At 31.2% G+C, this 14,504-nt stretch overlaps 1 protein-coding gene across 2 annotated transcripts in view; it reads right to left on the reverse strand.

Moving 5' to 3' along the window:
• The window catches only part of LOC126750674 (peregrin), a 93,761-nt gene that overhangs the window by 23,932 nt on the left and 55,325 nt on the right, over positions 1-14,504 (reverse strand). For both annotated transcript variants that reach the window (XM_050460347.1, XM_050460346.1), the window contains exons 11-16: positions 11,942-12,042; positions 11,711-11,888; positions 11,482-11,658; positions 11,261-11,416; positions 3,044-3,200; positions 2,861-2,992 (exon numbers count right to left, since the gene is read on the reverse strand). In XM_050460347.1, coding sequence (XP_050316304.1) covers positions 2,861-2,992; positions 3,044-3,200; positions 11,261-11,416; positions 11,482-11,658; positions 11,711-11,888; positions 11,942-12,042 — 901 coding nt within the window. The remainder of the gene's footprint in view (positions 1-2,860; positions 2,993-3,043; positions 3,201-11,260; positions 11,417-11,481; positions 11,659-11,710; positions 11,889-11,941; positions 12,043-14,504) is intronic.

Raw genomic sequence — 14,504 nt, forward strand, 5'->3', positions numbered from 1 at the left:
GCTGGTATTAAGTATGCCAGGAGTGATACAACCCTACTACTACTACTAATACTTAACATTTAATAAACTTAGAAACTTAACAGAACGAAAGGCTGAAAAAATATCTGGTAAAAAAAATTGTATTTATAAAGAAAAAGAAACAAACTAAAAAGGCACATGTATGGTGCGCAAAAGGTCGACAGACAAGGGAGGACTGATCCGGGATATCCGAGAGGGCCTTCAGGAACACTGAGAGATTCTTAAGTTTATGTATATATTATAGCATTTTAAAAACGTATATGTTTTCATTTTAAAAACTTTTGCGTTTTATTGTGATTCTAGCAAAAACTCTTATATATATTTTGCAAAATTTTTTTAGTATTTATTAAGAGATTATTCCATACTTTGTGGCATTATATAGAAAATTGAAAGAAGTCGTCCATAATCTCAAAGAGACCCTGATATAAATAAATCAAAGGAGCACAACACAAAGTCTCGGTCTCAAAAAATTGAAAAAAGACACGTGTCATAAGTCATAAGATCATCATCAGACCTAAAAAATAATGTAAACAAAACCAAATAAAATTACAAAAAGACCTTAAAGTAAAACAAAAAACAAAAAAGTATACTTCAAGAAGGTTAAAAACACGCACGACTGGGTCAAATATACACACACACACACTGAACGGTAAAATATAAGTTTAAAAAACTGACGTCACAAATATATAAAAAACAATAACATAGAACTTGAATACAAGAAAATAATAAAAAAGTAAAAAGGAACTATCGAGATTTGAACCTACAACCTTGCAGCAAGTCCCGGCTCAAAATTCTTCTATAAATTATTTAATTTACCTCTCTCCAATGCCTTTAAAAAAGAGTACAATATATAACAATCTATTGCAATCAACAAAAACTTTCCTCTATCAGGTTTCAAAAAACTATATTTTAAGTTTTTTAATAAGTACAAACTTTCGTACCACATTGTACATTAGGAGGAAAGGGAACGTAATAATAAAAATTTTAAATGTTTAACTTACTTTGGAGGTATTTCCCAGGGGGTGGCGAAATTCCTTAAACCCTTTTACATCTCAATCGCTTTTAAGACTTCTAATTCCGTAATGCGAAATCTGGTTAAACCATTGGATAAGCCAGATCCGCTTTCGAAATCGGGAGTTTATAGTTTGCATTGTGCCGATTGCCCTACGATTTATGTGGGACAGTCCGGGAGGAAAATTTCAACAAGGGTACAAGAACATCTACGTCTGGTGAACAAGTTTAAAGCCACCGATACTGTCGAGACCAAGTCACCGTTTGCCAATCATTTATTGTCATAATTTTTCCCACCCCAATAATGTGGCAGTGGTTCATGACTGCCAGAAGGGCAAAAAGCTGGATCTTCTAGAGAAGCTAGAGATTACAAGAGCGAAGAAAAGTCCAGTTTTAACTTGCGTTAACGACGTGTTCATTTTGAGCCGGGACTCATTTTTAATAACATCTTGTAGTCCCCTCCTTTCTTTTCAAGCTATCGCTTGAACGGTGTGGCCTAGCGGTCAACGCAGCAAACGGTAACAGTCTTGCTGCAAGGTTGTAGGTTCAAATCTCGATAGTTCCTTTTTACTTTTTTATTATTTTCTTGTATATTGTCTTTTATATATTTGTGACGTCAGTTTTTTAAACTTATATTTTACCGTTCAGTGTGTGTGTATATTTGACCCAGTAGGGCGTGTTTTTAACCTTCTTGAGGTATACTTTTTTGTTTTACTTTAAGGTCTTTTTGTAATTTTATTTGGTTTTGTTTATATTATTTTTTAGGTCTGATGATGCTCTTAAGAGCGAAACACGTGTCACCACTCTAACAAATTAAAGAATTTTTTGAGACCGAGACTTTGTGTTGTTCTCCTTTGATTTAATTATATAGAAAAGACTTCTGAAAATTTATTTGCTGTTCGATGACCTGGAATTTTAAATAGATGTGTGTTTCTAGTATGTGATTATGAACAAATGAACTGAAATTTTTAAAAATATAAGGTGGTTTTTGAGATTTGATAACCTTGAACATAAAAAGATACATATGGTATTTTCGCCTATTTGACATATTGAGAATTTGGTTGTCTTTCAGATACGGTGATATGTTATATCTATCAGGTATAGAGTAAGCAAATCGTATAGATGAGTTCTGTAACTTTTGAATTTTTCTACAAAGTACACCAGAAATCGACTTAGTATAAACAGCATCTCCATAATCAAAGTGAGAGATTACAAGGGATTCGCAAAGTAAATATTTAGTTTTTGAGGAAAGATATTTTGAAAGTATGTGATTTTTGAAGAAATGTGAAATATTTTTTAATCTAAGATATGCCAATTTTAATTAATTATTGATATGACTTTCAAATCTTAGTTCGCAGTCATAAACATTCCTAAATTTCTCACCCCATCCGTAATTTCCAATTTTAATATTTAAATTGTCTTTGACGAGCTCTTTAATCTGATAATTTGAATGACAGATCATCACTTGAGATTTAGAGGGATTAATTTTTTAATTGTGTTCTTGTGCATATAGAGCAATATTATTTAAATCAGTATTTACATTTAGTTCTGCCTGTTGAATATTATTAAAGTTTAATCGTAACTACAGTTGAGAATCATCTGCATACCGAAGAATTTAAGAGTGTTTTAGTGATTTGTTCATGTCAGCAACATAAATTGAAAAAAGTAATGGTGATAGAATTGAACCTTGAGGAACGCCTTTTATCTATTTTGTTAAACTTTGATTTTAGAATACTAATGTCATTTTTAATAACTACACAACAAACAGATCAAAAAGGTAACTTTAAAATAATTTAATTTACTATCTAGGTTACTATATATGTTCACTTACCATCTAGGGTAGAGTTTATGCTGCTATTTTCATCCCCATCACCATCCGACTGCGAAGCCACATCTGTTTGGTCTGTATGTTCCGTTTCCAGTTCACTTTGGCTCGTAGGCTGCGATTCTATTTCAGCTTTTTCTAAAATAGTTGATTCTTTACACGATGGAGAGTTTTGGTTATGCATTTTACCATCTTTTTGACTCTCTTTGCCTATATTTTTCCTCGCCTTTACTAATTCGCTCCTCACAATTTTCACCCTTTTTGCTCTAGCGAGTCCGTGTTTTAACGCTTGGCTTTTGGCAAGAAGATCTTCTAGTTTTTGGATAACTTCTGGTCCCGATTTGCCCTGGTAAATTAATGTTATATAAATAATATCTAGTTAAATAATATCTATGTTATATAAATAATATCTATAAATATAAACTTAAAACTATTAAATATTTTATAACTCAACATAATAAGTTTAAAACATAATTTTTTTGAAATCATTTTGCTTATAGAAAAGTTTGACCTTTCATGTTGTGATATTTTGGTTTTTACAGAAACTTTTATATTATATAATAATAAAAATACTTATTGCTATCATATTTCTGGTTACAACCTATTTTACAATGAAGGCAATTATAATAAAAATTATGGTGTGTATATCGAAAATATGATAAAAAGTGCACGTCATCAAAATCCATTTACTGTAGTTCCTCTGACAGAAGAGGATTTCAAGGACTTTAATAAAGCCGAAAAAGTGGTCCATTTTTCTCAAAGAGACCTCTTGATAATAAAAATTCAGAGATTAGAGGGACACAAAGTCAATGGTCTCAAAAGATGTTTACTTTTTTAAAAATGATTACACGTGTTTCGCCCTAAGGCATCGTCAGACCGGTAAAGCTATTGGATTAACACCACAAACATTCAAGTTAAAACAAAAATAAATACATACAAAATAAAAATAATGCTGACGTTCACATTAATTCCGGTGTCAAAACTAAACCTGACGATGCCTTAGGGCGAAACACGTGTAATCATTTTAAAAAAAATAAACATCTTTTGAGACCATTGACTTTGTGTCCCTCTATGAATTTTTAATAAAGCCAGTTACACTATGTTAAATACTTCGAAACTTAACATTTCTTCGATCTGTTGGATAAGAGTCTCACATGAAAATCCTGGCAAAGTTTTTACTAAAACATCATTTAGTGACTTGCAAGAGTGGACAATATGTAATGTTATAAAAAAAGGAAGAAAAGTAGAAGATCTGAAAAGTATGCATCTCGAGCAACTAAATTGCAAAAATAAAATATCAAAAGAAAAACTAAAAAATTTAGAAGATATGATGTACTATATTCCTCTCAAACATCTGCCTTTTTACGACAAACTTATAGAGAAGACACATCAAGCTTTGGATATCCAAACGCCTTCTACGTTGATTGAGAAATTGGGAAGATACGTAAATGCCCTGCATTAAACCGTGCCCGTCTGTAGTGAGGGCCGGTGACGCGCGGAACGAGAAGGACTTGCTGCTTTTGAGCGACGCGTAGCGGCCAAGCGCGGCAATTCTCATTTCGATTCAGTTTCAGCTGAAAGAAAACCGATATCGGGCACCCAGGGGAGTTTTAGCAAATGCATAATCAAATTGTTTTCTCATGAATCGAAGCGCGGTTTATCACTGTATAAAACAATTTTTATACTGGGGTTTAGTGTTGTTTTTTGTATGAATATAAATATGTATACCTACCTAGAATTCGGCCAAAGTAGCTTGGCCTCTGATCTTGATGTGCACAATGGTTTGTAGTTTGTACCATACAAATACCGTATCTTTAATAATTTTATTCGCGCATCTCACAGGCCAAGCTACTTTGGCCGAGTTGTTGTACATAGTTTTTACGATTGACACAATAATATACAAATTTGTGTGTTTTAAGTCGCACAATATAATATTATTATTATTATTATTATTATTATTATTATTATTATTACGTTTTAAAATTTGCTTATTTAGCCAAAGTCTTCTGTAATCTTAGAAAATATTAGCTCGTTTTAATGAAGATTTGGGCTAAAATTGTAAATTAATAAAACATCATAAAAAAAATAAATTAGTACCTATTACAGTTTGTATTTTTTATGTCAAGAAATCGGATTTTTTATTGCCTTTTTAAAGATATATCGCACTTGCATATTGGAAACAAAAATAAATTTAAATGTAAAATGTTCTATTCCATATAATATCTACGTATATCTCCTTTTCGTGGGGTTCTTATGCAAAGTACCCGAAAGATCAGATAGATTCTATTTTTTTCATAGATATACATAGGCTATGATGACCTGTAGGTATAAAAAAATACCTTCAAACATTTTTTTTGTAAATAATTTACATAGTTTTTTAATAATTAACTTATTAGTGATTCTTTGATAAAATTATTATTTTTCTATGAGGTTTATTTTTCTTTTTAATAGATTCAGATTGGCGGTCCTTTTTCTTGTCATTGACGTTTTTTTGAGATTCCCATTTCATTTGTTTATGAAGCATTGTTTTTATTAATATTTTTAATAATTTTTCAATATGTTCGGGACATAAGTTAATAACATTTATATCGATCATTAAGTAATAACCTTTAAATTGATTTCATTACACCATTGTGAAGTTTAAAATGTTCAAAATAAGTGTGAAATTTTGTTATTAACATTTGGGTTAGTTCTAAAAATTTATTTGGAGGTACTTTCAGGCAGGAAACATTATTTTCTTCTGCATAATCTTTATTTAACAAAAATATTTCCTTTTCGTCGTTTATATCAGCATTGTTGTATGCAAAATATCCTGCAACATATACATTTGAACAGGTTTCTAGTGTTACCTCATTAGATACAGGTGATGATGACCCTTTTTGATGTGTTTCTAAAAGTGCATTAGAAATTGTGGACGATAAAGATGCTTGAAAATCGTCTTCTTCAAATTCTGCTGGTAACTTTTGGAATTCCATCGAAAATGTTGTATTTTCTTTTTCTTCTCTTAAGTCATCTAAAATTAGTTACTCCTGAAAATCATTTTCACAATTACTGGTTTCTAATGCCTTTTACAACCTAATGTTGATATTGGACTGCAATGTAATTCTAAAATGTTGAATACTAGGTTTTGAATTGTATCCACATCTATTTCTAGCCACCGAAAAAAAAATTTCCAACGGATCTTGATTTAGATGACCGGTTATAAGATATTTACAGTTAAATTCTGAAAAACTCTGAAGATACTCCCATAAACTAAGTATTGATTTGATTGTCCATATGTATCCATTTAAACAGTAAATATTATTTCTTTTTTTGCGGTCTTCAAAAACTTCGATGGTTTTAAAATATTCCAGCCCATTTTTTAAATTATTCAATGAAAGTTGGTCCTTAGTCGATAAAGGACGCCTATTTGGATTTGCATCATATAAAACTCTCTACTATTTAAAGAATCAAAAATGATATTAACGTTCTCTACAAATCCAGCAGTTTGTGCTGCCGTTGATTGAGAAATTGGGCCCAATTTCTCAATCAATGGTGCTGCAGTATTGCTTGTAAAAGCATGCAACTGAGAAGCTGACCTCACAGCTGCAGCCACTGAGTGGGAAAAAATTTGTACTGCATATTTTACCCTCATTTTTGCATAAAAAGGCGGCTTTATATGTTGATCTGTCAGTTTTGGCATCATCCTTGTAGTTGTACTTTTTTGTCCGCCTCGTAAGTTTTAAGAATATCCAGCCAAGAAACTAAATGCCCGTTTACCAGAAACGTTAATTTTAAGTTTTATAAAATTATTTCTTATGCTCTTAATTAAATGAGGAACATCATATATCGTAAAAATCTTTTCGTTGTTAATTTTTACTATCGGATTCATTTCTGAAGCGCCTAGAGTTTTCAAGGCATTTCGATTATTAGGTCCCTGATCACATACTCGTGCTACAGGATTAAATTCTATTTTATGTAGTCCCTAAACAACATATTTAATTAGTTGGGAGAGGGTTTCTCCCTTTACCGATGTTTCGGATGTAAAGTAGCAAAGAGGAATTTTCCAGTTGTCAAAAATTCCTCTTATATAAAAAACTAATCCTACATTAGCAATGCCCTTTTTACGCCCAAGAAACCCTAAATCCTCATAGCCTTCAATATAGTCGTCGCATTGATTGTAATCTAACTTACAGTTTAATTTCGCAAGTACAACTTTTTTTTCAAAATCAAATGGAGAATATGTACATAATATATCAGAGTTGACTTTTTAGACAAAAAAAATTGACACAAATGGAAATTTATTAAAATTTTATTAAAATCGACTTGGCAGTTTTAAAGTTATGATAAATAAATAAAAAAAAGCTTTTATATTATAAACATTAAAAAAATTTTAAATGAAAGCTTTTTTTTAATTTTCAAATAAACCATTTTTTTCTATTATTACTCCCTGTATCTTTGTGATTATGTTATTAAACATTTTTAAGAAAAATTTCATCATGAAACTTTCAATTTTATTTATCTATCCACATATTAAAATTAATGACGTTTGAACCTAAGCACCCAGTATACCTATGTAAATGTACATAACGGTACTATGTAAGGACCTATGCATAGGTAATATAAATGCTAGGTATAATAATTTTTACCTATATTATTAAATTTATTAACCCTTTAAAAAAAAAGCTCATACTTGCTACATACTGACATATTAGTAAGTTGTAAGTATAGTAAGGTACTACGTACACATCATAAATACATTTACATATTTAGAAAACAGCCTGATAGTTAATACCTATAAGAACCTACCTAGTGAATATTAATATAGGTATATTTCATAAATGAAAGACTACTACCTTTACTTACCTATATTTTAAAAAGCTTAGGTATAAACCTATAAATAAACTTTTTGAAATGTAACCTAGGTACCTACCTATTAAAATTTGTATAACTATTTCAATTTAATAGACCTACCTTTCCAGAATATAGGAGCAGCCATTTTCTGTAGCAATGATCTTCCACCGCTAACATAAATTTGATCTTTGACAAAATGTTTCTCACTAATAACTCTATCTTTAAGATCCCCTTCATCCATTAAAAAAAATTTCTCGTTGCCACAGTTTTGCACCCACTGCGCTAGTATTTCCGGCCTTGCTACAGGAAATTTAAAAAATTTTACCGTGTTACTGTTTTTCTTGCGAATGCTACTGCATGCACGGTACATGCAAGCATTCATTTTGATGATCGACATAACGAAATTATATTAAAATATCAAAAAAAAAACACACGAAACACTTAATATAAAATAGCAAAAAAACGCTGTGCAAAAACTCCTTCCAATGCATTCAGTACCGATAATACGGCTCCACTGATGTTTTTAATAATATTAGTAATCTCGCGCACCCGCGCTAGTAGAGCCATCTATCTGCGGTATACTTTTAGTGGCACGTTTTCGCCCGTAATATCGCGCATCTTCCCAATTTCTCAATCAACGCCTTCTACCAGTACCTAATGAAGTGACATAAGCAACGAGCTTAGACGCTTTTTGCAAACAGATAATTAGATACCTTTAAGGATGTTTCATTTTGTTTTGTGTTTTTTTTTTAAATTTCATGCATTTGCTTTAAGTTTATTTTCATGTTAGTATTTTATATTTTAATACTGTACTAACAAAACTAAAATAAAGAAGATGGTGGTTTTATTAAGATTTTAAAGTGTTTTTACCGATTTTCTCAAACTTTAGCTTTTTGGCACTTAGACCCTTTAAAAGTTATGCTCTTCATTTATACAGGGTGTCCCGTAAATAGTGGTCCAAATGAAAACTCCTAAAAAATTGGACTATTTCCAATCAAAATAATCCAACATAGCTCTAACGAAAGTGTTACGGTTTTCGAGATATTTTGATTTTTGCGAAATTTTAAGAAATACCTACCTGTAATCAGTTTTTTTATGGTGTGTCACTAAATGAAAAAAAAATCACAATTTCTTCGGTTGGATGTTATTTGCCGATAGATGCGCTTTATGATGCGTATTAAAATTTTTCAGTTATGCAAATATTTTTCACAGGAAAAATTTTTGAAATTGCAATATCGGATTTTTTTTTCTTTTCAAAAAGTTTGAAGTCCTATGACGCAATAAAATAATAATAGAATCTTGGTGCCCATTAGCGTAAAAACTTATTTATTCCATGCCGTATTAAAGACAAAAACTTTTTGAATTTTTTGTTAACCTCAAAAAAAAAATGGTTGTTTTAATGCCGAAAGAACTATTTTGTGAAAAAAAAATCGTGGTTTTTTTATGTAAATTAATTCTGTTTATTTGTGTTTTACAATTTTACAAAATGTGTTCAAAATGGCCACTACCTGCTGCTATACACGTCCTACACCTTCTTATAAAGGATCGCTTAATCCGTTGAGCGTGGCCAGCTCTATTTATCTCTTGAGCAGCAGTTTGGATGCGCTCGCGCAGATTTTCAATATTTTGTATGGGTCTCCTGTATACAATTTCTTTGAGGCATACCCAGTAAAAAAATCAAGAGGATTTAGGTCAGGTGACCGTGGGAGCCACAGTATAGGTCCTAGACGTCCGATCCATCGGTTAGGGAAGGATTCATTTAAAAAATTTCTAACTTGCACACTGTAGTGCGCAGGACATCCGTCGTGTTGCAGCCACATATTTCTGCGAATGTCTAAAGGAACATTTTCCAATAGGATGGGGAGAATATTTTGCAAAAAATTGAGATAATATTCAGCATTGAGATTTTGCGGCAACTCAAACGGTCCTATAATTTCACCATTAATAATCCCTGTCCACAAATTGATTTTAAGTTGGTATTGCGATTTATCTTCTCTATTAATATGTAACCTACTTATATTTCTTATCTATGACCTATGACACCGATATTAAAATTGTCACCGATGACAACTTGGCACTAACTTAAGCTTAAAGTTTTTTAATACCTCTAGTTGTTAGTATGGCGCAATACACATCACTTGAGTATGCAAATATGCACTTCATTTACGGCTTGTGTGAAGGAAACGCCAGGGCAGCCTCTGAATTATACAGAGAAAGGTACCCTAACGCTCGTCATCCAGACCACCGAGTTTTTATTAGGGTGCATGCTGCATTGCTCGAAGGAAGATTTCCTGGAGAAGGCGTAGGTGGCGCTCGTAAAGGTAGGCCGCATTTAGAAGGAGAAGAGGAAGTTTTGGAGGAGAGAGATGCGGATCCCAGTACCTCGGTACGTGCCATAGAACGACGTACAGGTATATCCAAAAGCAGAGTTCAAAAAATTTTAAAACGAACTTATGGGTTCCATCCGTATCATGTGCAGCGCGTTCAGACTCTCGAACCAAGAGACTGTGAAACAAGAGTAGATTTTTGTCGTACGATGTTGAGAAGGATGCGAGATGGAAATTGGTTTAAAAATATCTTGTGGGGCGACGAATGAACCTGCCGCAAAGATGGATTTTTGAATCTCTATAATTTACATAGCTCGCAATTGAAAAATCCACATATTAATAGAGAAGATAAATCGCAATACCAATTTAAAATCAATTTGTGGACAAGGATTATTAATGGTGAAATTATAGGACCGTTTGAGTTGCCGCAAAATCTCAATGCTGAATATTATCTCCATTTTTTGCAAAATATTCTCCCCATCCTTTTGGAAAATGTTCCTTAGCGATCCTTTATAAGAAGGTGTAGGGTATACACGCCCTACAGCAGGTGGTGGCCATTTTGAACACATTTTGTAAAATTGCAAAACACAAATAAACCGAATTAATTTACATCGAAAAAAAAAATGATTTTTTTTTCACAAAATAGTTCTTTCGGCATTAAAACAACCATTTTTTTTTGAGGTTAACAAAAAATTCAAAAAGTTTTTGTCTTTAATACGGCATGGAATAAATAAGTTTTTACGCTAATGGGCACCAAGATTCTATTATTATTTTATTGCGTCATAGGACTTCAAACTTTTTGAAAAGAAAAAAAAAATCCGATATTGCAATTTCAAAAATTTTTCCTGTGAAAAATATTTGCATAACTGAAAAATTTTAATACGCATCATAAAGCGCATCTATCGGCAAATAACATCCAACCGAAGAAATTGTGATTTTTTTTTCATTTAGTGACACACCATAAAAAAACTGATTACAGGTAGGTATTTCTTAAAATTTCGTAAAAATCAAAATATCTCGAAAACCGTAACACTTTCGTTAGAGCTATGTTGGATTATTCTGATTGGAAATAGTCCAATAAATTAGGAGTTTTCATTTGGACCACTATTTACGGGACACCCTGTATATAGGCATACACAAGTATTAAGTTACTTAGTTGCTTATTTTGTACTTTTATATGTATAAGTTGATGTTAACGAAATTTTTGGATTATAAATAAATTAAAAAAAAATTTGTTTTGTTTTACCTGTAAACTTTCTAGTTCCTTATCAATATCAGATGCGAGGGATTCATCGGTTGCACCTGTCGACCCTTTTGTTGTATTCTTGTCTTTCTTAAGTAGACCGGCTGATTCAAGTTCTTTTTTAGCTTGTCGGAATATGAACCCGCATTGGTCTCGCATCTTGACAACGAAGTTATAAAAAATATAACTTAGGAGAGATATTCTTTGAAACATCAAATACTCACTTTAATCCCAGCTTTATAAAAGACCGTATCCTTATTGTTATAAGCCAAGCAATTGGCAATCATTAAATCAAAATCTTTTTCCAAAGCGGCCAAATCTGCATACAAGCCGTCCTTCTGTTTTTGTCGCATCGTACTTAAGTCCATTGGTTCGGTCACTACTGTGGTATAATCCGGCACCTAAAAAACATTTTATTAATATAAAATTCACATTCTGTTAATGATGTTTTACTTCTTCTAAATCGACAGGCTCAATAAATATTTCATTAGTATCTTTCGCCTCGATAAGGTCCAAAACTTTGCCCAAACATGCTTGTAAAGGTTTCAGTTTGACTTGGACGATTTTCTCGCACGTTCTGGTGTATTCCAGTTTCATTTTTTCACGTTTTCTTACTAACTCGCATAGCAGCCTAGAATAATTATTAATGAAACATAAAGAGGGTTATCGGTCATAAAAAAATACCTCGCTCTCTCCAAATCTTGCCTCAAGCATTGCCAGTATTTGAGTTGCCTGCAGAGCTCTATTGTGTCTACGTTGCTTGTGTTTGAGTCTCTTGTTCCACCCTAAAATTTAAGATTTGATTGAATCCGATTCGATTGCTGACAATAATTTTCAACTTCATCAGAATTTATTTCTGAAGTAACAAGACTCTCTGTAGTGGTATATTATAAAAAGGAATTTTAGAACGAATATTAATATTACTGCATATCGCATTTTTTCTAAAAGTATAAATTAAAAAAATGAGTATTTTTCGGTAAACATAGTTTATATAATTATAGTTTTGGAAAATGCAGTAGCCTCTATAATATTTGTACTGTAGACTTTTCTATTCACATTATTATAATTATGTCAGAGATATACTAACTTCTAAGATTAGTTTGATACATACTTAAGATAATAAAAATACAAATATAAGGTATGACAACATAGCACTTAGATGACTAGGATGACTAAACCCCCGTATGGGCCAAGATTGCTGCAATTACAAAAAAAAGAAAAACTTCTAACAAAAAACTCTAACTTTGACAAATATTTGCAAGAAGACTCCATCCTCACACATACGTGACAGCATCTACATTCTGTTTTATATTTGTTGATTTTTGGACAATTTTTGATTTCATAAGGTATGAGGTTATGTATTTTTGAACAAAGGAGGGAGAAAGTAAACTCAAAGTCTAAGTCTCATAAATCAAGCGTCTATTTTAGGTTACGCGCATTTAATTTTAATATTTTTATTTAGATCTGATGATGCCCTAATACGGCGAAATGCGTAACCTAAAATAGACGCTTGATTTATGAGACTTAGACTTTGAGTTTACTTTCTCCCTCCTTTGTTCATATACTTAAGTCTCTTTGAGAAGAATGGATGATTATTTTGAATTATGTATTTTTGCCGCATAATACTTTAGGGACTTTAAATTAGCATTAGTACTACTCCTAGGCAATTCTACAAAATGATTAATTCTATTTCTCATTTTGTAGCTATGACATATTTTTTTAGCTCATCATTCTTATAAACAAATATACTTACTTCCAATACATGTAAAAATCGTGTATCAAATTTTTTTTTCGAATACAATGTCTATGTGTATGATATAGCTTACTTTTTTTATTTATTATCTTAAGAAAACAATTTTCTACAACGTTTAATTAACTTGGAGCACTTTTGACCACATGGAAATATAAACTTTTAATTGAAAAAATATTACTGTAATGGAATTTCGAGATGTAGTAAATAAAAAAAATGTTTAGAGTAACTACACTTAACTACTTGAATTCAAAGAATATAAATATTTATGTAACCCGATGGATTTCGAACAAAATAGAATGTCCATCCAAATCAGTCCATCTGCTTTATTTTATTAAGAGGAGAGTGACAAAAAAATTAAAAACGAAAGGGTGTTGTTACATTAATGCATATTTAGAAAGAAATGCAGAAAAAATAAAATGAAGACAAATCATAACGACATTATAGGCAATTATTGGCACTAATTTGGATTTTTTATATAAAAATAGGAAACAAGCATCGTGCATTGCGTGAAAATGTTTTCAGGTTATGGACATATCATATGGACTTTTTTTATTTCTCCATAGATATGCATTAATGTAGTAACAAGGGATTATTATAAGATATTATAAGGGACTATTATTATAGATCTTTTTTTATTTTCTTACTCACTGTCTAGTTAATAAAATGAAGAGGATGAATTAATTTTCCATACCTAGTTTTTTCCTTCGTAAACTATAGCTCTGAACCCCTGAAGATGCACATATATATCTTCGGAACATGTCGGGTACTTATTATCCTTGGAATTCAATTAAATAACCTAAATTTTTTATTTACTTTTAATAAATTTATTTAAGTAAAATTGTTTTATTCCTCCTGGTCTCATCCAATTAACTTAGAACTAAAATGCTAAATTTTGTTCACAAAAGCTTTTAGATACATAATTATTATTAATTTAATGCTATACATATAAATATATGTGGAATATCAATCACCCTCTTAATAATTTGAATTAATTTTGTATATGAGTGCATTTTAAAATATCTGTAAATGTCATGTTTTTTCTATTTTACCCATAACAATGTATTAGAAGTAACTTAAAATTTTAAATTCAATTGACTGTATTCTGTAGTAACTATTGTCCTAGTCTTGTTTATAATAAAATTAATAAATAAATTTTATGAACCTAATCTTGACTTCGTAATTCGTAGATAACTCTGTTAATTCATTTAACTGAAATTATCTGTAAAGTTCCGTTATACGCTTTTGTCATTTTTTGCTATAATTTTGTTAATTTCCACATCTCTCTGATTATTTGTTATATTTTGTATAATTGCCACTTAGAATAAAGCAGAATTTGCTAACCATAATCTATATTTAAGCCTATAAAACTTGATATTGTATAATGTAATGCTATACACCTTGTTATATAGGAGCGTCTGCGACTATATTATGCACGCGAGCCCGGGCCCGAAAAATCGTGTTTTTTTGGAAATAAAAATTCATATCTTTGGCTGT

Source organism: Anthonomus grandis, chromosome 2 (genome assembly GCF_022605725.1).
Source record: "Anthonomus grandis grandis chromosome 2, icAntGran1.3, whole genome shotgun sequence".
Lineage (NCBI taxonomy): Eukaryota > Metazoa > Arthropoda > Insecta > Coleoptera > Curculionidae > Anthonomus > Anthonomus grandis.